Source organism: Parasteatoda tepidariorum, chromosome 9 (genome assembly GCF_043381705.1).
Source record: "Parasteatoda tepidariorum isolate YZ-2023 chromosome 9, CAS_Ptep_4.0, whole genome shotgun sequence".
In the NCBI taxonomy this organism is placed as follows: Eukaryota; Metazoa; Arthropoda; class Arachnida; order Araneae; family Theridiidae; genus Parasteatoda; species Parasteatoda tepidariorum.
Window position 1 is genome coordinate 58,386,913 of NC_092212.1, and position 14,983 is coordinate 58,401,895.

The 14,983-nt window shown below is 29.8% G+C and overlaps 1 protein-coding gene across 1 annotated transcript in view; it reads left to right on the forward strand.

Moving 5' to 3' along the window:
* LOC122269492 (uncharacterized) overlaps window positions 1-14,740 on the forward strand; it is a 54,232-nt gene extending 39,492 nt beyond the window's left edge. The window contains exons 2-3 of the mRNA XM_043042914.2: window positions 3,388-3,927; window positions 14,574-14,740. Of these exons, the coding sequence (XP_042898848.2) occupies window positions 3,388-3,927; window positions 14,574-14,740 (707 nt within the window). The remainder of the gene's footprint in view (window positions 1-3,387; window positions 3,928-14,573) is intronic.
* Window positions 14,741-14,983: the final 243 nt, after the last annotated feature.

The following is a 14,983-nucleotide window of genomic DNA, read 5'->3' on the forward strand; positions in this document are numbered from 1 at the left end:
TATATATATATATATAAACTTATGGGCATGACAGTCCTTAGAGGGCATATTGTGCCCATCTCAGTTTTCCTGACCTTTGGGCTCTGGGGTACAAGAACAGATGTTCGGGTTGGGTGGTCAGTGCAGCGCGGAACCCCCAGTGTTTTCGTTCGCAAACATGCTTGATACTCATTTTATCGACCCACTGATGGGATGAAAAGCTGAGTCAACCTTGCCCGACCCGAGGATCGAACGAAGGAACTGTCGCACGACAGTTCGAAGTGCTACCACTCAGCCACTGGGAGTCATATATGTATGTATATATGTATAAAAATATTTTTTAGTTATTGATTTACAAATATTTAATAGGTACTTGTGTTGATAGGAGTGCGCAGATTGCACGCAAAAATGGGTAATTATATATTAAACTTAAAGTTTTTTTTTTATTATATGCTTTGTAAAATATTTTTTAGATATTCATTTACGAGAGCCGTGGAGGCACAGGGGATAAAGCGCTCACCTTCCAATGAGGTGAACTAGGTTCGAGGACTAGAGTCCCCTTGGCATCAGGATAACCACTGGTGATTTTTGTAGTTTTCCTCATCATGTAACGCAAATGCTGGTTAGTTCCATCAGAAAGTCCTCTACGAGAGCAATTTTCTCCCAATATTTGATACAGGAATTCCCTTGTCTTCAGGATTGGGTTCAAAATTACAAGGCTACGGAGTTGATCATCAGTAGCCGTAAACTCAAAATCCGGTAGACGGTACAACTATGGTTATAAAACAAAATACTCATTAATGAATGTTTTGTGGATACTTGTGTAAGTAATCGTACGTAGACTGCAAGGTAAAACTGCACATTCATATTTAAACCTAAAGTTTTCTTTATTGTGTATATTTTAAAATAATTTTTGAATATTAATTTGCAAATATTTCATAAATACTTCAAACAAAAGCTGAACAAGTTCATTAAAAATCCATTCTAAACATACAGTTTATTTTGAAAACTTTTTGCTTCCGTATATATTCTGTTACATGCGTTGCAACCATGTCAATTAGAATATAAAATAGACATTTCCCCCGGCTTTCTCGGTAACTCATTAAAATGGAAGTCTCATGTAACTCTAGCTGGTAGGTTGAAATAAAAAACCTTACAGAATCGGCACAAGAATAAGAGGATTATTTTCGTATCTACCAGGAACTCTGAAGACTTCCTAATGATTCTTTCCTTAATAAGAATTGAGCACACAATCTTCTTAAAGTACCGATTTATCCAGGTTATAGTTGTGGTGACTTGTTATATGTCTTGAGTAATTGCTGGAGTAGCTCAGTATATCCAAAGAACACGATGATAAAAATAGACTTATATGGTATTCGATGTTGTAAAGGAAAGATAAGAAAGACAACTTCGCATTTATTCCATTTTGATTGATGAAAAAGATGAAAATGAAAACAATATTTATTAACATTTGTAAAAAGTGATTAAAAAATTGACTTTTAAGCAAGTTAAAAAGAATAACCATTTAGAACACACATATTACAAAAAAAAGACATATAAATTTACATTTATTTAATTTTTTGTTGGATGAAAAAAATTAAAATGGAAACAAGATTCATAAATATTTGTGTCATATTATTCATAATTTGTGTAAGGTGGTTACAAATTGACTTTATTTAAGTAAGTTAAAAAGAAACTTCCTTTAGAACGAATAAATTACGTGATTTGTTACGCGTCTTGAGTAATTGCTGCACTAACCCCAAAGTAAAAGAACACGATGATAAAAATAGACATATATATCACNGTAATTTCTTGAGTTATCGCGATTTTTGTGAATTTTCCTTAATTTATGATAACCAGTGTATCACTCAATGGATTAAAGGCAAAAATAAAGACACTTTTACATTTATTTCCCTTTGTTGGATAAAAAAAATTAAATGAAAAGCAAGATTTATTAACATTTGTATAAAGTGGTTAAAAATTTGACTTTGTTCAAGCAAGTTAAAAAAAATCTCTTAGAACACATAAATTATGTGACTCGCTATGTCTTGAGTATTTACTGCTGTAGCTCAGAGTATCCAAAGGACATGATGACAAAAAATAAACAAATGCATGACTCGATGATGTTAAGAGAGAAAAAGACAAAAAATATACATTGCTTTCTAGTTGGTAAATGAAAAAATAATTAAAAACAAGTTATATTGACATTTGTGTAAAGTGGTATAAAGTTGACTTTATTTAATCAAACTAAAAAAAAATCCCTTAGAGCGCACAAGTTACGTGACTCGCCATGTCTTGAGTAATTGCTACAGTAGCTCAGAGTATCCAAGGGACATGATGATAAAAAATAAACATATGCATGACTCGATGTTGTTAAGAGAAAAAAAAAACGACAAATAAATTTACATTTCTTTCAAGCTGTTAAATGGAGAGAAAAAAATTAATTAAAAACAAGATTTATTGACATTTGTGCGAAGTAGTGAATAGATTGACTTTATTTAAGCAAGTTAAAAATAAAAAATTTAATAAAAACATCGTTAGAACACTCAAATTACGCGACTTATTATGACTTGAGTAATTGCAGCGCCAGCACAAATTATTCAAAGAACGCGATGATAGAAATGGACATATGTGTGACTTGATGCTGTAAAGGAAAGATTAAAAAAAAGAAAAATGAATTTACATTTTTTTTCCAGTTGTTAGAAGACAAGAAAATTAAATTAAAAACAAGATTTATCAACATCAACAATTGTATAAAGTCGTTAAGAATTTACTTTATTTAAACAAGTTAAAAAAATTTCTTTAGAACGCATTCATTATGTAACTCACTATATCTTAAGTAATTGCTGCAGTAGCTCAGAATATCCAAGGAAAACAATGATAAAAATAGACATATATATGACTCGATGTTATAAAAGTAAGAAAAAAGGAAAATTTTACATTTATTTCGCTTCGTTGGAGGAGATAAATCAAATTAAAAACAAGATTTAAAAATATTTGTATAAAGTGGTTAAAAATTCACCTTATTTAAACAAGTTAAAAAGAAATCCTTTAGAACACATACATTACGTGCCACATTATGCCATAAATAATTGCTGATGAAGCTCAATCTATATTATTGATAAGTTCATAGTAAACAATCAACTGATGAAGTTTCTGATAATTTAAACTTCATTCCCATAAACTATCAAATATTAAATTTAAAATTATTTTTTAGTATAAAGTACTTTGGAATAGGATTGAAATTGTAAAGAGAAGTAAAAGGAGACAGAAATTATTTTATAGACATAGATTGAAAGCAAAACATTTTTTTATGTCTATATTATTTATAAGATTATAGTGGGAAATTAACTGTTGAAGTTTATGATTATTTTTACCTCATTTCCATAAATTATAAAATATTACCAGCTGAACTTAGGCAGCTAGCTTTGGAAATTTTAGGCGAGATTCCCAGTGACGCCGTAAAAATTTACACAGATGGTAGTGGACTCGGAAACCAAGCTGGTATCGGCGTCTTCATTGAAAAATCTGAGCAAAATTACTCCATCTGTCTCCGTAATCCTGATTTCACTTCAGTCTTTCGAAGTGAATTAATCGCAATTGAACAGGGCATCGATGCTATAATCAACGAGAGTGACTTTGGAGATCTTTGGATCCTGTCGGACAGTCGCAGCTCCCTTCAACACCTACACAACTGGACTAAAGTTGGAGACAAAACAAGCATCTCCATCCTTCTTAAACTTCAACTTATTTCAAAGCACCACGACGTTCATCTTCAGTGGATACCATCCCACGTTGACATCTTTGGAAATGAGCAAGCGGATCGCTTGGCCAAGGAGGGCTGTAGTCATTTAGCATCTTCGTCCTCAGCCCTTACCTTTTCTGAGCATCAGTCCAAAATCAAAAGCCATCTATCAAAAAAGTGGAGGATCCCTTTTCTCATCATTGGTATGTGGCCAAGGAACCGGGCTCTTCACTTGTTCATATAGGTGATAGAGCTTCTCAAACAGCTATTTCCAGACTGGCAAGCGGACACACGAACAGTCTCTCGTACTTTAAAGGAAGAAAGACTTATGCAGTCTGCTCTAAATGTGAAGCCCAGCAGGCCTCAGCAGAACATATCCTCGACTGCTTGGGCCTTTCCAAGGAGGACTTATATGCTTCTCCACTTCTTGTAATCGACTTTTTAAGGGTCAACAACAAACTACTGGATCTTGTCTGACCTCGTCAGACAATTAGAGGATAAGTAACAACAACAACAACATAAAATATTACAGTTTCGTTGAAAGTTAAATTGAAAGAGCACGTTATATTACTGTTACTACAAGTTAAATAATATTAAATAGCACGCTTTTCCAAACATAGGCTTAAAAATCAATCAGAAGTAGTATCCCGGAAGTCTTACGACAAACTTTAATGACTAGCGCCATCTGTTCTTGGCTTTACATGGACAACCATCCATAGCACCGTACTGTCTTAGTATAAAAATGCAAAACAAACCAATAATAAATAGGGAGAAAAAAATTTCATCCCCAACCCGTCCCCTGTGGTAGTTAGAAAGGATTAATAGTGCAATCCCGTCTCAAGAACCTCCACTGCTATGTCCCTTATTGTTGCTTTTTCCTTTATACATAAGGACCCCACCAAACTTTGAGGAATTGGTTTACATTATGGCTGTGGATGCTAGCCTTCCTCCGCTATGCATATTATTTAGTCAGATGCTTTAAAAAGCAAGAAGAAGGGTTGTTATTTCCTTATTTCTTTAGAAAGCTTTACATAAAAGCACGCTATAAATTAACACTCAACTATGTTAAGTTTGCTGAAGCTTGTTACAATTATGGTAACTTAGGGTTTGTGTTGAGGAAATGAGCTGGCTATGCAAATTAAATAAATGATACTACTAGTTTTTCTACAGTTCGTTACAATTATGGCCTTTTTAACAAATATGGGAAATAATTGTGCAAATTTACTGCAAACACTCCGAATTTCGCAGAATTTTTGTAGAGTGTAAGTTTAGAAAAAATGCTTTTCAAATGCAGTAACAAAAATATTTCTTCTTCACATTAATATTTATTTTTAAATGTCCTTTTCATTTTAAAATAAAGTCGCGAAATAAAGATGAAAATGCTGTCGAAATGCTGAAGAATCAATTTCAGTACTTAAATAAATAAATAAAAATTGTTTATTTATAATGTATAACCAGCATTAGAGAATATTTAGAAATTTCAGAATATAGCTTGGATTTTATACTCACAAAAAATAAATGCTAAAACTTTTAATCATTCGATAATTCAATTTTTAATAGTTTTAAAATCGAATTTCATATAAATCAGTGTCTCTTGTTTTCTTTTTTAAAACGTACATTCAACTTTCTTTTCTTTATAAAATACTTTTAAAAACTTTGTTTAGAATTCAATATTTCGTAGAAAATAGTGTTTTCTAAAATAGAAAAAAAAATCAATTTCCTTAGAAAAGAAAAAAAATATTCGCTCGATTCCACTTTTCTTTCATTCCTCCTTTTAAAATCAAAACTAAGTTTTATTTTAAGAAAGCAGAAAAATATAAGCTACGTTATTTAAAGCAAAATTGTATGTATTTCGAACAAAATAAAACTGAAAAAAAGATGGAAAAGCATTTTATTTTAGATCAACAGATAAAGTGAACAAAAAAGGCTCATATGCTAGCATTCAAAGAGAATAAAATACGTTGACAAAACATATTTCATTTGTATTTCATTTCAAGATAAAACAAATTCTGTTGAATCATGCTTTTATGCAAAAACAAATTTCAAGAATTTCATCAGAAAATTGATTAAAAAAATAGAGAACAGATAGTTTGCATAAAACCTATTCAAAAATAAAACGTATTGATTTTCTGGAATTAAATAACTTATAAATACTTTTATCAAAAAATAATATGAATAATGTAAATAATCATTTCGTGTAAACTTACTCGCTAAACAATATGAAATGTCGATCTAATCACATTCTGATGTCAATTTGAAATATTATTTCACAAAATCACTATATTACGGGATCTTGCTTAGTATGTATCTTTATTGATAAGAAATATAAACCCATACTTCACGTAAGTAAAAACAAACATCAGATTAGTTCTGGACTTTAAAGATATACTATGGCATGGCAGTCTAAAATTTATACTGCAATAAAATCACAGTGAGTATAAATTTAATCACGAAAAAATATATAAGATCAGTCTAATATAGTACGTGCACTGTGATTTTAAACCTGTTTCATCTGAGCCAAAATAAAATGTACCGTTTTGAGCCAAAATTAAACCAACCGTATTTCTCGTTTTCGTTTCTAATCTCTATAGATGGAAAAAGCTGTTTCATGTTCTCGAAATAAAATTATGAAAATAACATCAACCTGAAAATAGCCTTGAAAATAGACTGCAATTTATCTATAAGTCTTTTACATATGTCCAAGTTACAATACAACCTTTATGGCGTAGCGTAATTACCGTCTTTAACATGCTACGCATATCCTGTATCAAAGATAAAGTAGAAAAAAAGTATATATTTTAAAGCAAATTAGAAGTGAAGTGAGAAAGAAACAATAAAATGCTTTGGACATCCTTCAAATCAGTACTAAGGACGGTGGAGGGTATAAGGTTCAATTGGTTGGCAAAACGAGTAGCTATTTCTAAAAAATCATCATTCAACTTCCTTCTGCTCTCTTTAGCAATCAAACAGGTTTTGGTGTTTTCAATGCTGACTTTCTTAGTCAGATTTAAATGTATGCTTTTTCTCCGTTTAAATATTATATTGAAAACACTAATGTATACATTATTCTCTCTCACTCTCTCTCTCTCTGTATATAAANTGACTGGACTGTGTATATATATATATATATATATATATACATATGAGTAATCATTACAAAGCAGCCCACCTATTTAAATACTCACAAACCAATAAAAAATAAAGACATTTCAGCACTGTTAAAAATGGTTCCAAAAAAATTTTTGAATAACTGTTTATTTGTTATTCTATCATATTTAACCACAAAAATGTAAAATAACCAAACTAGAATGGTATTCAAACGGTTAACTGTGAGAAAAATCATTTAATTGGCTCTTTTTGCCTAACAAATAAACGACCAGAATTTTATCCTCTCCAACTAAACTCACAGTCAAGGAAAATCAAGCGCAGGTTTCTAGAAAGCTGGAAGCTAAGCCATGTGATAAGTATTGCGAATTTAAACTTTTATTTTCTGTCGTTGGATTCCTGACACAATAGCGAACGCATAATAATCCTATAGTAATACGTATGTGGTGAACACCATAAGGGACCACTTAGTTCCTTGCAGATGAGTACATACTTTGGCAGAAGGAGCTAGTCTGTCAATCTCATAACTGACAAACCAGGGGTACGAGTCCCATCGTTGACACTTCAAAATTACATCCATTCCTTTCCCCTACGAGTATAAAGAGTTTCCAGTGTCCTCCACTCCTCAATTTTTTTACCCTAGACAATTGGAATACTCACAGATAGCAGCACCACTGAATTTTCTTAACACAAAACCACTTTGGATGGTTTAAACTATTATGCCACATCTTATATATACATAAAGAGTTTCCAGTGTCCACCACTCCTCAATTTTTTTACCCTAGACAATTGGAATACTCACAGATAGCAGCACCACTGAATTTTCTTAACACAAAACCATTTTGGATGATTTAAACTATTATTCCACATCTTATATATACATAAAGAGTTTCCAGTGTCCTCCACTCTTCAATTTTTTTACCCTAGACAATTGGAATACTCACAGATAGCAGCACCACTGAATTTTCTTAACAACATTTTCTTAACATTTTATCTTAAAATTTTTAAAACCATGTTAGTGGTAAATGGTTAAACAAAACAGTGTAATTTTGTATTTACGGATTTTTAACCTTACCACTAAACTATTTGAGACCTGTAAAGGTAAAGAAATGTTCCTTACCGTAAACTTTGCAGTTAATTGGATGGACAGATTGCTGCCGGTAATTTTACCGAATTTTAGAATGAAAATTATAAGAATGTATATAAATAGTGATAAATGGTTAAAAAAAGCAGTGTAATTTTGTATTTACGGGTTTTTAACCTTACCACCGAACTGTTTCAAACCTGTAAAGGTAAAGAAATGTTCCTAACCGTTAACTTTGCAGTTAATTGGATGGACAGATTGCTGCCGGTTATTCTCCAGTAATTTTAGAATGAAAATTATAAGAATGTATCCATCTTAAAATAAATAATTTATATACAATAGTCGAAACTTATTTCAATTGGTTTTAACAATTTGAAAATCTAATTTTCGTAGCCTTATAAAAGATTTTTTTTTAAAGGACTAGGATCATTTTTTCTTAAACTCAATCGTTTATACTCTCTATTAAAGTTTCTAGAGACTAGGTAGGGTTAAAAAGAGGTTTCAGATGAATTTAGAAAAGCGTGAACTGCTTTCACTGTTACAATTCTTTTCAGTCCCGAAATCCTTTTAAGAAGGCTTTTAGCGATAAAAGGTGAAAATCCAGGAACTCTGGCAAACCTCCTTTTTTTCGGTTTAAAAAGTCATGAATGAGGTATAGGAAAAAATTGAATTAAAGAACAAGATTTTTTTATGGAAACGAAACGTTCAGAAACAAGAATTTTTTTTATCTTCTTAGGAACAGTAGTATGGTCATTAATTTTTCGGGGTTATTTGTTTTGTTAATGAAATTCAGTACTCAAAGAACGAAACTTACTCAAAAGGGAAATGTATTTATCATTACGTTTGGTGTGGTATTAAAATAGCCTGAATTAAGTTTAAGACTAAGGTCTTGTAAGTATTTTTGCACTATTGCTGACTTCATAAATTATTCCATTAAATGGTGGCAGTGGTAAGAGGAAAAAGATGCGCTTTTCCTTTTTTCTTTTTTCTTTTTTTCTTTTGTTTTTCTCATACGTATATGAGAACACATAAAATCAAATTTTGGAGCTTGCTTTATGTATTAACAGACTCTTTACGCATTTTTTTGTATTTGATCATAGAAATAAAAATAATTAAGTAATATTGAATTTTAAATCTACAGCTTTTTTGAAATTCGTTCTAATTTTGTAATTTGACTTTAAAAATTACACTATTTAAAATGATGTAGAAAATTGACGTTATTATTTGCACCAAAAATAACCTCACCAGTGAACCTCAAATTCAACTTTATTTGCACTTCATAAAATCAATCTTTTTTTTGCTTTTCTCATATGAATATGAGAACACATAAAATCAAATTTTGGAGCTTGCTTTTTGTATTAACAGACTCTTTACGCACTTTTTTTATATTTGATCATAGAAATAAAAACTAATAAAGTAATATTGAATTTTAAATCTACAACTTTTTTGAAACTCGTTGAAATTTTGTAATTTGCCTTTTAAAATTACATTCTTTAAAATGATGTAGAAAATTGACGTTATGCTTTGCACCAAAAATAACCTCACCAATGAATCTCAAATTCAACTTTATTTGCACTTCATAAAAACAACCTCATATTTAGCTCAGCGATACTTTTACTTTAAATTTGGTAAAATTATTCGCCTCTCAACTATACTTATTTACTTGAAATGTAAAAAAATAGCCCGTAGACCTTCAAAAAAGAACCTAAGTTAATAGATTTTTATTAACTTCAAAACAAATTCAAGTGCAAATAAAGCAACTTCATTGCACCTTCATTATAAACTGTAGGAGGTAGATTTTCTTAAAATTGCTTTTAAATTCTTCTTCAGATGAACCTCAAATCAGACTTAACACCTCTAAATAGCCTCAAATGTACCTCAAAATCACCTTAAATGTTTGAAATGGATAATAACTTTATGATTTAATGTCTCTAACTTAATCTAATTATGTGAATTAAATCTCACCGAACGAATTAGCTAAAATCAAATGAAATAACAATTTTAAAAGAAATTAAAATTTCCTTTCAAAAATTATAAATTGATCATTTTTAAAACGATTATCCCTTCAAAGAACTAAATTATTTTTTTAAAAGAAATGAATGAAACCTGAATAAACTTAAAATGTCAGATAAATCAGGTGATTACAATAGCTTAAAATTTAAAAGTTCGAAAGGAACAAAAAAAAATTTTTTGTTTGCAAACTGCAAAAAACTAGTAATATGTAGACTACACGTATTAACGATCATATCATGAATGCCGTTTTAAATTGAATGATAGTTATTTTAATTATAATTGCTTTTAAATCATGTTTTAAATCGTAATCTAAATACTTAAAACTAATTCAACAAAAAATAACATAAAAAAAACATTCTATGCGAACAGAATGTGATGAATAATATAAAATTTAAACAATGTATAGAAAACATAATGCATAATATTATACAATTTTTAATGATGTATGAATGTAAAGTGTATAATATTATTCACAAAATGAAATTAAAAAAAATTAAAATAAATTTAATCTAAATACTCGTAATTAGCTCAACAAAAATTATAATATCAAGAGTTATGTTTTATTTTGAGTATTCATAATTAAATGATGCATGAATAATTTGAATTAATCTATGAAAAATATCCTATAATGTACAACAGATGTAGTTTTCAGTAATGTGTATTCAGTATGTATGTATGTATGTATATATATAAACTGCTGTTTGTAGAAAATGCAACACCATGAAAGAATCATCAGAATCAAATGAAATTTAATGCAGAAACGACTTGCAGAAACTGATACAAATAAATGATGAAATTTTCAAAACAAAAGAAACAAATTAAGCGTCCTCAGTATTTGGTGCAGCCACCACGCGCTGCAATAAGTGCTGCTATACGACGTGGCATGCATGGAGTCAAACAGATGTTGAATATCTGCTTGAGGAAGAGAATTCCATATCGCTTGTATGCGCAACCTTAGTNCTATATATATATATATATGAGTTCAAAATGAAGAATAAAACAAAGAAAAATTATAGACATGTGAAGAAAAAAAAAGGGGGGGGGAATAATAAGTAAAAAATAACATACAACAGTTTATATAATACATAAATTTTAAAAAAAAAAAAAGGATAAAATTTTATTTAAAAAACCGGAAAAATAAAACAGGGGAAAAAAGATATAATCTTTTCTTCAGCCCACACGATTATATCCGCAATCGTCTTCTTAACTTTCTTCGTGTCTTCTTGTATTTACTTATTTATTACATATATTTATATATATATTATAATATTCCATAGAGTGTGTTATGTTTTCAAAATAGTAGGCAATGCATTTTAGATTAAACACAATAGATACAATTAATATGATAATAGGTTTCAAGCAAAAAATTTGTTTCTAAACAAATGCACCGTAAATATTCATTTAATATGTGAGCAACTTTTAAAAGCTAAGGTGTTTATCTTTCATTTTAACACGCAAGTGACACTTTGGCTAGCAAGGGAACCGAATATTCAGATGAAAACAATGTTTAAAAGCTTTTCAAGTTCTCCATATCATGAACAACACATAAAACTTTCTGAGTTCTTTCCAAGTTCAATAACAAAATCAGCCCTGGAGCGTAATTTTAAAGTCCATTAACAATTTCGTGTATTTTGTTGAAATAAGCACTCTTCGAGAAAGACCAAGATTTTTAGCTTTTTTTTTTTAAGAGACGAAGTTGTACATCATTTCTTTCAAAAATAGAATACTTGAAGCACTTCAAAATATGAAATGGAGTTTCATGTTTGCCTTGTCATTGAATTGAAGTTAATGTTTTTTTGTTATGGGGTGAAATGAATATTTTAACGGCCAGTAACTCCTTTTTTCTGAAAAACTTTCACGAATAATGAATTCAAGCTTGAGTAAGTTCAAAATTATCGATATTCCATCTCTAAACATTAAGATGGCCCATATGAAATTTTATGATAAATTTTTTTTCATATACATATTTTTTTTCATATATCATATATATTCGTTATATATATATATATATATATAATACAAAAATTATAAATACTTTTGTATTAATAAAAGAATTAAAACTCTTTCGTTTTCATAAAATGTCTTTGGTAAAGAATAGGTGCAGAAATTCTATTTTAGGACTTCAAGGCTGAAAACATACCATTGAATTATAAATAGATTTATACTTCAAAGAAGGAGATATTTTTGGAATCTTGTCCCTCTTTCACTTCCATATTAGGAAGCATTACATGATTATCGATGATGAGTAGAGTTGCAAACTATGCACTGTCTGAGCCTTTTCACCTCCAAATCTGTAAGTATTTAATGCGAGAGCAATGGTTTTCGCATGTCTCTTGCTGAATAATGTGTTCTATAAAGGATCTGCCGGAACCATCGGGAGTTTTGTCCACACCCCCTCCCTTGTGGATAGGGGATGTGAACTGTTATAACCACCAGCCTATCTTTAAATAAACCTTTTGAGAACTTATTATGGCTTACGACTGAATTATTAAAGCTGAATACAACAATGATAACAGGGATGTAGTCCTGTTGTATGGATGTAGTCCAGGGATGTAGTCCTAGACAAAGCTAATAATAATTATGCAATCAACGGTAAAAAAAATTATGTTGTACTTTTAAATACGGAGTTTTTAACAATTTTAAGCGTAGTAATTTAAAGAATAATATTATCATTATAAAAAAGTTAGCTATACATAAGAGGTTAAAAATTAAAATTAGCAGTATATAATTTCCTTACTTAATTATCAGTCCAAAATTTCATAAAATTCCTATAAAATTTCGAACAATCAGACGTAGGTTTTCTCCATTTCCCCATTTTTCTCTAACTACTTAAATTAAATTATTAACAATATTATTAAGGAAGGTTTTTCTTGGATTATCACTAATAATTAATAGATTTTAAAATTTATTAAACAAAATAAAATTAATTCTATTGCGACTTTTGAATTCCAGGATCTTTTCAATAGCATTCCTTTTTCAAAGATAAAAGATGTTCTTTTGAGTTATTACTATGATTTTAAAACTATCCGTAATTGCAATTTTAATTATTGGGTAATTCTAATTAATTTCTGTCTTCTTAGTAATTATCTTTACAATATAAAATATGTTTTTATTAAAATTGATGGAATACCACAAGGATCTAATTTTTTATCTCTCATATCTAACTTATGTTTACACCATTACGAAAAAAAATTATACTCTTAATAAATATGTTTTTAGATTTATTGATGATTTAATTATCTTTAATTTTCAAGATTATATAATTTCAATAAATATACATAAATAATATTTTCCCCGAGGAACTAATCTTGCTTCGTGATTGTGATTATAATATTAATTTTAATTTTTTGGATATGTGAGTAATAGAAAGGACGAAAATATTTGCTTTGTTATTTTATACGAAAAAAAAATTTTTTTTTAATGTAAATAAACTAATTACTTGCAATTCTAATGTTTCTAAAATCATCTATTTAAATACCATTTTTAATTAAATTAATAGAATTAAAAGAATATGTAGTAATGTTTATTTATCCAAAAAAATATATACAAACTCTTTCTAAGTTTAATCAAAAGCAATGGATACCCAACAAAAGGAATTAATTTCTATATGAAATTTCCGAGTTAACTGCATGTTTTTATTAATAAATTTACTAACAACTTCGTTGCTAATTTTAATTTTTATAAATTGTAAAGCCAATTTGGGTAAATTCGTGGCTAAACATCTGTGCAAAACAGGCAAAAAATCTCTCCATCTCTCTCATTCATTCATTTGAATTCACTACTCGCTTTATAAATTTCGTTTTGTGTTTCGTTCTGTTTTTTTCTTTACATTTTTTTTCTGTTTTTCGCGTGATGTATTTTTTATTAAATGTGTTTTATTTCGTTTCAATTTCTCCTTACCCTATAGTATTGATATATTTTGCTTTGGCTAGATTGATACTATATTATAAAACACTCCTCCTTTTGCTGATATAATCATGTGAGCTGATGAATATTTATATATTTATGTAAAATAAGTGATATTTTTCCTGTTCTATCATATTTCGCTTCAAAAAAATTTTTTGAATGCTCCTCATACTATTGTATTGCTATATTATGCTTTGGCTATATTGAGACAATATTAGAAAGTACACTTTTTTACGGATATAATGGTGTGAGCTGCCGATTTTTATTTATTTATTTTTTTTTTTTTACTTTCCTCTTTTTTCATTGGTCTGTAAATTTTTTCCATGTTTTCTCTACATTTTGAGCAACAGGAGTTCCAACAAGCATATTGTTTTGATAAATACTATCCGCAAGAAAGCATATTTGCTGGATTTTCATGGTTGTGCTTCAGCGCATTAGCCTTTGATTGCAAAATCCAACAGCATTACTCAGCTGAGGTCCTCTAGAGTGACAAATTAAGCTCCAATCTCTATCAATCAAAAAGCAGTGTCTGATTTTGGCGCATGTCTGGAGAACTTTTTTAGCCAGAATGCATTGTACCTACAGTAAAGATAGGCGAAGGTAGAATTATGGTGTGGGGATATTTCTCCTGGTATGAACTGGTACCCTTGATCCCAATTCTAAGTCAATTTCTACTCCACTATTCCAGATGTGTTTCATACGCTGTTGCACTTTTACTGGTATAAACATTGTCACTTCTAGAAAGACAATGGCACCTGTCATGTTTCGAGGTCCACCATGTATTTTTATTAGAACAATGGGATGAACAATATGGACTGGCCTGTCCAGAATCTAGAATCCTGTTGAGAACCTCTAGGACGAGTTGCATTGCCGAAGTAAGGTGTGCAGCAACCGTCCAAAATCGATAAAAGAACTTGCATGTCTTCTCCAAGTCGAGTGGAAGAATATAACACTAACCATCATCCAAATACGTGTGGAAAGCGTTGCCCAGAAGGGTTGCAGAGTGCGGGCTCTACCAACTATTGAGTATGAATAAATTTTGTTTAACTCTTTTATCACAGGTATCCAATTACTTTATGGTAGATAGTGCATTTTGTAAAAAAATATTATTATCAATTTTTTTGTATAGGCGTCAAGTATTTTAATTAAAA